At 44.5% G+C, this 9,753-nt stretch overlaps 1 protein-coding gene across 2 annotated transcripts in view; it reads right to left on the bottom strand.

The window, feature by feature from the left end:
• Nucleotides 1–9,753, bottom strand: part of LOC122560343 (short transient receptor potential channel 4-associated protein-like) — a 95,558-nt gene that overhangs the window by 17,748 nt on the left and 68,057 nt on the right. Inside the window, exons 15-17 of one of the 2 annotated variants that reach the window (XM_043710990.1) lie at nucleotides 8,814–8,954; nucleotides 1,177–1,288; nucleotides 361–473 (exon numbers count right to left, since the gene is read on the bottom strand). In XM_043710990.1, the coding sequence (XP_043566925.1) occupies nucleotides 361–473; nucleotides 1,177–1,288; nucleotides 8,814–8,954 (366 nt within the window). The remainder of the gene's footprint in view (nucleotides 1–360; nucleotides 474–1,176; nucleotides 1,289–8,813; nucleotides 8,955–9,753) is intronic. The other variant, XM_043710992.1, reaches the window with a different exon arrangement.

A 9,753-nucleotide genomic window follows, 5' to 3' on the forward strand; every position in this document is an offset into this window, starting at 1 on the left:
CCTCGGTCTTCTTCCAGCCAGCCAATTACTAGTCCAAACCTCCAACTCACCCTCAATGCCATAGCTCCGTATTTTTTGCAGTAGTCTACCATGGGGAACCTTATCAAACGCCTTACTAAAATCCATATACACCACATCTACTGCTTTCCCCTCGTCCACCACCTTAGTCACCTTCTCAAAGAATTCAATAAGGTTTGTGAGGCACGACCTGCCCTTCACAAAACCATGCTGACTATCCTTGATCACATTATTCCTATCCAGATGTTCATAAATCCTATCCCTTACAATTCTCTCTAAGATTTTGCCCACAACAGAAGTGAGACTCACCGGCCTATAGTTACTAGAAATAATTAAGCTTACCTGGGTGAGCGTCTGTACTTGAATAATATTAATTAGCCGGAAAAGAAATGAGAGTCTGTTTTCCACACGTGAGATGTAGGATAGCAGGCAGCACTGGGAAATGACTTCTGCAACTAGGTAGAAAACAGCGTACAGAATGATCAAAGGATAACCACATTCCCACATCTATCCCAAAAAATCAAGAGAAATTGCAAACTAGTCAATGTCACAAACATCAGTTCATAAAAAATTACATTTACTGGATTAGTTGAGTAACATACATGATTGTAATCCCACCAGATCTCAATGAAAACAGCTAAACTGCCAGACACGACACCAAAGTTCACTGAAATCAAAGCCACTCAAAGGTTTAGTAATCACGCAAGATCCACCTTTTTGTCACTTGCATTAAAGTCAAGAATATATTAGGTTTTTACATATTAAGGTTATTCCAGTTTTGAGATAACCAGTTCAAGGAGCCCACCAGGAAAATCTTAAGGATCAGTATAGGAGATGAAGTGGTAAAAGCTGTTTTGGGCTCTATTATCCACAGTCATGAATTGTGTGCAGTGTCACAAATGAGGGCTTGCTGCTGGATTCCCATTCATAAATTTGATTTGGCTCTTTGAAGATTCAAGGGCACTTACCACTCAAAACCATTTTTGCATGCTACATCTGAGATTGTGATAAAATGAACAAAATCCATGCCTGCAGGTTTGTCATTGATAAATTTATACTGTCATGCTAATTTGGTTTGTTCCCTCAAAATAATCTCCTCCAATGCATATATACTTCCACTTCTCCATTGCTTACGAAAGGACCTTATTTGCGTTATACCTTTTACAGCATCTGTTTGACTTTCAAATCGGTCCAAGGACAACACAATACAGCGAACCAGCATGTTAGAATCCACTAAAGAACTGTTGATCTGATTCAAAAATATCTGAAACTGAATAAAAAAGACAGCATTGTGAATTGCTGTACTTTGTGGCAAGAGTCATAGAGTCATAGAGATGTACAGCATGGAAACAGACCCTTCAGTCCAACCTGTCCATGCCGACCTGATATCCCAACCCAATCTAGTCTCACCTGCCAGCACCCGGCCCCATATCCCTCCAAACCCTTCCTATTCATATGCCCACCCAAATGCCTCTTAAATGTTGCAATTGTACCAGCCTCCATCACATCCTCTGGCAATTCATTCCATGCACACACCACCCTCTGCATGAAAAAGTTGCCCCTTAGGTTTCTTTTATATCTTTCCCCTCTCACCCTAAACCTATGCCCTCTAGTTCTGGACTCCTCGACCACAGGGAAAAGACTTTGCCTACTTATCCTATCCATGCCCCTCATAATTTTTTAAGTTTTGAAATGGACCATCCGGAAATAGATTAACATAGTCATACAGGTGGTAAAACACAGGCTTCTTCTTCACTATGGATATTCAATCCCTCAACATCTCCATCAGCCACCTGGATGGCTCAAACATCTGTTTCTTCCTAAACAAGGAGGTCCAAACAATCACTAGTAACCACCATAACCTCCACCTGGAAGAAAGTGAGGACTGCAGATGCTGGAGATCAGAGTTGAGTGTGTGGTGCTGGAAAGGCACAGCAGGCCAGGCAGCATCCAAGGAGCAGAGAGTCTATGTTTCAGGCATAAGCCCTTCATCAGGAATGAGGCTTGCAGGCCAAGGGGGCGGAGAGCGAAATCGGATGGGGGGTGGATGGGGTGCATAGTCGCTGTGAATGCAATAGGTAGATGAAGAATGGGTCCACTCCAAGCTCACCGACTCCCACAGCTATCTGGACTACACCTCCTCCCACTCTGCCTCCTGTAAAATGCTATCCTTACTCCCAAATCCTCTGCTGTATCTGCTCCTAGGAGGACCAATTCCACAATAGAACAAGCCAGATGGCCTCCTCCTTCAAAGACTGCAATTTCCCCTCTCAAATGGTTGATGATGCCCTCCAGTGCATCTCCTCCACTTCCTGTACCTCTGCTCTTGAACACTACCCCCCCAACCACAACAAGGACAGAAACCCCGCTGGTCCTCACCTTCCACCCTACCAACCTCTCCAGATACACTGCACCATCCTCTGCCATTTCCGCCACCTACAAACAGACCCTACCAGACATATATATTTCTCTCACCACTCCATCTGCGTTTCCCTTTGTGACTCCCTTGTTAGGTCCACGCACCCCACAAAACCACCCTCCCACCCCAACACTTACCCCTGCCATTGAAGGAAGTGAAAAATCTATGCCCACACCTCCCTCACTTCCATTCAAGACCCCAAAGAATCCTTCCACATCCGAAGCAATTTACCTATACTTCCACACACATCATCTACTTCATCTGTTGCACCTGATATGGTCTCCTCCACATTGGGGAGACAGGACACCAACTTGCGGATCATTTCAGAGAACATCTCTGGGACCCCACACCAATCAACCCCACCGCCCTGTAGCAGAACGCTAACTCCCCCTCTCTCTCCGCCAAAGACATGCAGGTCCTGGGCCGCCTCCATTGCCAAACTCTAACCACCCAATGCCTGGAGGAAGAACGTCTCGTCTTCCATCTTGGGTCACTGTAGATTTCACCAGTTTCCCCATTTCCCCTCCCCAACCTTATCCCAGTCTCAACTTTCCAATTCAGCACTGTGCTCTTGAACAGTCCTATCTGTCCAGCTTCCTTCCCACCTATCTGCACCACCCATTTCTCCAACCTATCCCTTTCACCCCCACCTTCATCTACCTACCTCATTCCCAGCTACCTTTCCCACAGCTCCACCCCCTCCCATTTATCTCAGTCACCTTGAATAAAGAAACAAATTTACAGCCTAGGAGTAGGCCTTTCGGCCCTCCAAGCCTGTGCTGAGCCAAATACACTGTCTAAAGCTATTGCCAAATTCCTAAAGATCTGTACCCCTTTGATCCCCACCCTTTCATGCATCTGTCCAGGCGCACCTTAAATGAATCTACAGTGCCCGCTTCTACTACCTTTATTGGCAACACGCACCAGGCACCTACCACCCTCTGAGTAAAGTACTTGCCGCGTGTATCCCCTTTAAACTTTTCTCCTCTCACCTTGAACACATGACCTCATTATTGAATCCCTCACCCTGGGAAAAAGCTTATCTCTATCCATGATTTGGAGATGCCGGTGTTGGATTGGGGTGTACAAAGTTAAAAATCACAACACCAGGTTATACTCCAACAGGTTTAATTGGAAGCACACTAGCTTTCGGAGCATCACTCCTTCATCAGGTGATAGTGGAGGGCTCAATCCTAACAGAATTTATAGCAAATATTTACAGTGTGATGTAACTGAAATTATACATTGAAAAATTGATTGTCTGTTAAGCCTTTCATCTTTTAGAATACCATGACAGTTTCACTTCTTTCACGTGTAAATCACAAAACCTTTTTTTATATAAATAGTTGCATTCTCAGGTTAGCTGTTAACAATGGTGATAGCTAGACAATATGTTGAAGGTGTTCTCCCCCTGTGTTCTCTGTCTATACCATGATGTTTAGATTGATTCTAATCTAAAAAGTGAGATAAGAGTTTTACATGAATTCATGCAGTTTTTGAGCAAAGTACAATGTAACCCTGCAAGCAGAAACTCACCCCACAAAATATGCATGTGCATGTGGGTCTTTGTCTGTCTGCGTGTGTCTGTCTGGGTTGGGGGTTGTGTGAGAAAGTGTGCGCGCGTGTGTGGTGAGTGCAGAGTGTCTTAAGTCTGTGAGGGGGTGCATGTGCCTGTAAGGGTGTGTGTGTGTGTGTGTGTGTGTGTGTGTGTGTGTGTGTACAGGAGTGCTTGTGTGAGTGTGTGTGTGTAGGAGTATCTGTATATGTCTAGTGCAGTGGTGGTCATCTATAAAGTGACATGAACCCAAGGTCCCGGTTGAGGCCCTCCCTATGGGTACCGAACTTAGCTATCAGCCTCTGCTCGGCCACCTTTCGCTGCTGCCTGTTGTGAAGTCCGCCTTGGAGGATGGTCACCCGAAGGTCTGAGGTCGAATGTCCAGGACCACTGAAGTGTTCCCCAACTGGGAGGGAACACTCCAGTTCGGTACCCATAGGGAGGGCCTCAACCGGGACCTTGGGTTCATGTCACATTACAGGTGACCACCAGTGCATTATACACACAGATACTACTACACACACACACACACCTGTACATACATATACACTGACACTCCCACACACCCTTACAGACACACGCTCACACATGCACCCTCTCACAGACTTAAGACACACTGCACTCACCACACACACACACACTTTCTCACACTCAACCCCTAACCCAGACAAAGACCCACATGCACACATATAATTTGTGGGGTGAGTTTGTATTTGCAGGGTTACATTGTACTTTGCTCAAAAACTGCATGAAATCATGTAAAACTCTGATCTCACTTTTTAGATTAGAATCAATCTAAACATCATGGTATAGACAGAGAACACAGGGGGCTAACACCTTCAACATGTTGTTGTGGTTCTGTTCGCCGAGCTGGGAATTTGCCTTGCAAACGTTTCGTCCCCTGTCTAGGTGACATCCTCAGTGCTTGGGAGCCTCCTGTGAAGCGCTTCTGTGATGTTTCCTCCGGCATTTATAGTGGCCTGTCTCTGCCGCTTCCGGTTGCCAGTTTCAGCTGTCCGCTGTAGTGGCCGGTATATTGGGTCCAGGTCGATGTGTTTGTTGATGGAGTTTGTGGATGAGTGCCATGCCTCTAGGAATTCCCTAGAATAAATGCCGGAGGAAACATCACAGAAGCGCTTCACAGGAGGCTCCCAAGCACTGAGGATGTCACCTCGACAGGGGACTAAACGTTTGCAAGACAAATTCCCAGCTCGGCGAACAGAACCACAACAATGAGCACCCAAGCTACAAATCTTCTCCCAAACTTTGAACACCTTCAACATATTGTCTAGTTATCATCATTGTTAACAGCTAACCTGAGAATGCAACTTTTAAAAAAAAAGGTTTTGTGACTTACACGTGAAAGAAGTGAAACTGTCATGGTATTCTAAAAGATGAAAGGTTTACAGAATCAATTTTTCAATGTATAATTTCAGTTACATCACACTGTAAATGCTTGCTATAAATTCTGTGTGTTAGGATTATGCCCTCCACTATCATCTGATGAAGGAATGATGCTCCAAAAGCTAATGTGCTTCCAATTAAACCTGTTGGACTATAACCTGGTGTTGTGTGATTTTTATCTCTATCCACCCTGTCTATACCCTTCATGATTTTGTAGACCTCAATCAGATCCCCCCTCAATCTCCTTTTTTCTAATGAAAATAATCTTAACCTCCTCAACCTCTCTTCATAGCTAGCACCTTCCATACCAGGCAACATCCTCAAATCTTCTCTGTCCCCTTTCCAAAGCATCCACATCCTTTTGGTAGTGTGGCAACAAGAACTGTACACCTTGGCCCACACGCCTCATTCCTGATGAAGGGCTTCTGCCTAAAACGTCAACTCTCCTGCTCCTTGGATGTTGCCTTTTCCAGCACCACACTCTGACATCATCTCCACCTGGCTGAGCTTGTTGCCCCAATGAACAATTTCTCTTTCAACTTATCCTGTTTTCTCCAAACAAATGGTGTGGTCATACAGACCTTCATGGGACCTAGCTATATTTATCTATCTTTTTGACAACTTTATCGAACATTACTTGTCCCACTCCTATAAAACCACAGAAAATTAAAGGCACAAAAAGAGACTTTTAGCTCATCGCATGTATGCGGCCAAAATAAAGCTTGTAATTTGGGGTGGCATAGTGGCTCATTGGTTAGCACTGCTGTCTCACAGCGCCAGGGACCTGGGTTCAATTCTAGCTGCATGTGCGTGTGTGTATGGGTTTCCTCAGTCCAAAGATGTGCAGTGTAGGTGGACTCGCCATGCCAAATTGCCCACATAGTGTTCACGGCTGCGTTGGGTAGCCATGGGAAATGCAGGGATGAGATAGGGATGTAAGTCTGGATGGGATACTCTTTGGAGAGTTAGTGTTAATGTGTTGGGCCAAATGGCCTGTTTCCACACTGCAGGGATTCTATATATAGATATCCATTCTAATCTCACCTCCCAGTACCCAGTCCTGGGCCTCGCAGGTTACTGCACTTCAGTTGCAGATTCAGGTTATTTTTAAATGAGAAGAGGGTTTCAGCCTCCACTACCAAACTAGGCAGAAAATTCTAGATACCAATGCAGTGAAAAGGTGTTGCCTCAATCTTTTACTACCACATTAAAAACTGAACTCTGGCACATTACTTCTCATTTGGAAAGACCCTAATTCCCTATCTCCTCTATTTAGGAGATAGAAGCAGAAAAACAGGAGGTATAGTCTACTCAGCCCTTCAAGCCTACTTTTCCCTTAAACACTATCTTGTTTATCATCCAACTCAGTACCCTCTTCTTCATAGTTCTTGAAGCTAAAGGGATCAAAGCCTATATCTAACTCCTCTTTGAAACATTCAATATTTTGACCCAAGCTGCTTTCATTGATAAAGAGCTCCACAGGCTCACCACACACTTTGGGTGAAGTAATTTCCTCTCATCTCAGTTCTACATGGCTGACCCCTGTGACAATTGGTTTTGGACACCCCACAGAGAATATCTTGCCTGCATTTACCCTAGGAGAAAGCAAGGATGCAGATGCTGGAGATCAGAGTTGAAGACTCTGATGCTGGAAAAGGACAGGTCAGGCAGCATGTGTGGAGCAGGACAGTCATCGTTTCAGGCATAAGCCCTTCATCAGGAATGAGACTTGTGGGTCAAGGGGGCTGAAAGATAAATGGGCGGGGACTGGGGCTGGGGCTGGGGCTGGGAGCAAGGTAGCTGGGAGTGCGAAGACAGGTAGGGCAGTGCCATTTGAAGGGTTGGATCTGGGATAAGGTGGGGGGAGGGGAGGTCAGGAAACTGGTGAAATCAACACTGATCTCATATGGTTGCAAGGTCCCAAAGCGGAAGATGAGGCGGCTTGAACTCTGTGGAGGCGGCGGCCCAGGACTTGCATGCTCTTGGCAGAGGAATGGAGAGTAAGGCACCACGTTTTACAGGGGTATGGGTGGAAGGTGTAATCCAGGTAGTTGTGGGAGTCGGTGGATTTGAAGTAGACATCAGTGTCGAGTCGGTCAATTATAGACAAATTCTGCCTGGTCGGCGAGGCCCCCGTGCCATGAACAAATACAAATACTGTACAGGTATCACTGATCTTGTTGGAAGAATTAAATCAATTTGGCAACCAATTCCCAACCTTCTCTCATCTTTATCTCGTCCATCTTCCTTCCCTTCTGTGACTTCTCCAGCTCTAGTCATGACTCCCACAATTATCCCCATTGCACTTCCTCACACCCTGCTTAATTAAGGACTTAACTCCATCTGCAGTTTCTATCTCTCCATTAGATCAGTTCTGATAACACCCTCTTCAAAAATGGTGTCTGATATTTCTTACTTTTCCCTCAACTGAGGATCCCATCCACCACAAACCTCTGCTCTCATCTCTTCCCTTGCCTTCTGGAACAATGACAGGGTTCCTATTAGCCTGCATATTGATCATCCTTTGCCAGTTTCACTAAACATCTCTTTCACTCAACACTGCTACAATAGCAATTTCCTAAGCAGATGCAGGTGTCGCAAGTCATTTTACCTATAATCTCAAACTCCTTTTAAGTGAAGCAGCATTTTAATTTACTTCTTTCAAACTCGTCAACTGTATTCACTGCTCTCAATACTGTCTCCTTTTCATCAAGGAGACTAAATGCAGACTAGGTGACTGCTCTGTGGAACACCTTCACTCAGTCTGTAAGAGTGATCCTGACCTTGGGGTCACTTGCCAGTTCATTCACAGTCTTCGTCTTCTGCTCACACCTCTACCCTTCAGTCTGATACATTGTTCCAGTGAAACCCAATGCAGACTGGAAGGGCAGCATCTCATTTCCCACTTTGACACTTAAAAAGCCTTCTGGATTCAGACTTCAGACCATGATCTCTGCCTTTCACTCTGTTTTCCCCACCTTCAGACTTCCATCCAGTCACTTTTGCACCCAACCCCCCCCCCCCCCAGCCTTATTGCTGATTCTGGGGTTCTTTCTTGCACCCATCAAAAAAGCTGAAATCAGTTGTGTTGGGCCTTCAAGTGTCAAAAGCAATTAAGCAATCCAAAAAAAAGCAAGTTATCTTCTGTTCCTTGTGGTTCGTGCCTAGTGATACCTGGGAGAGTGACAGCACTAGCTTGTTTGAACTCATTACCTGAATCCAGCAGAATTAGGACAAATGGTATGCACCACCTTCAGTTGGGGTTTCATTTATCATTCCAGCTTCATGATCATTTTTACTGATGGGTGATATATAAGCACCTTCCAAAATTCTTAAAGTAAATACTTGCTAGACTAGTAAATTAGACAGATATTCATTTACAGATTAAGCGGTGCAGCTCACTATACCACAACTCACCTTCTCTTCTGTGTTTACATATTTATTAAACCTCTTGAAGGCATCAATGTTGAATTTCATCAGCTCACCCAAAAGATCAAAATAACTTTGCAATACATCCCTGGATTTACACTCACTGTCGATAATGCAGAAAAGAATGTGCTGTCAAAGCAAACATACAAGACTTTAACTTCTTTGCAAGGCACTGACCTTCAGTGGCCTTAATGGCAATTACACTTTTGTTCCGAAGCTGAGTTCTGAACATTTACCTCCAACATTCAAGCATATTACCCCAAAGTTTTATTTTGGTTTCCAAGGAATTTGTTTTTAAATTTCAATAAAAACTAACGGATATTGGATTCTCTGGTTAGAAATCACCCTTTCATCCATGTAATAGTTATGATCAGTTCAAGTTGATAGAATGGTTTCCTCCCAGTTTATTCATTGTTCGGGCCTACCGCATGGGAACCATGGATAATAGTTTTAATTCTGCTCCACTCAAAATGCATTGCACAACTCAGCATCTCACTACTGAAGCTACAAGGATGTGTAGCGAGAGCAGAATACTATCTACTGGCCTGACAAACTTGAAAGTAAGGGAATAAAGCACCAAGCTAGAAGCTTCACTGTGTACTTAAGTTTGCAATTCTCAATCCAAGAGTGGCCAACACTGGTATAACTTGTCAAATTACCAAACTATTCTTTTCAACACTACATTAAGTACATCAAATAAATTTAACTAGGAGAAAGTGAGGACTGCAGATGCTGGAGATCAGTGCTCAAAAATGTGTTGCTGGAAAAGCGTAGCAGGTCAGGCAGCATCCAAGGAGCAGGAGAATCGACGTTTCAGGTATAAGCCCTTCTTCAGGAATGAGGAAGGTGTGCCAAGCAGGCTAAGATAAAAGGTAGGGAGGAGGGACTTGGGGGAGGGGCATTGGGAATGCGATAGGTGGGAGATGGT

Source organism: Chiloscyllium plagiosum, chromosome 20 (genome assembly GCF_004010195.1).
Source record: "Chiloscyllium plagiosum isolate BGI_BamShark_2017 chromosome 20, ASM401019v2, whole genome shotgun sequence".
In the NCBI taxonomy this organism is placed as follows: Eukaryota; Metazoa; Chordata; class Chondrichthyes; order Orectolobiformes; family Hemiscylliidae; genus Chiloscyllium; species Chiloscyllium plagiosum.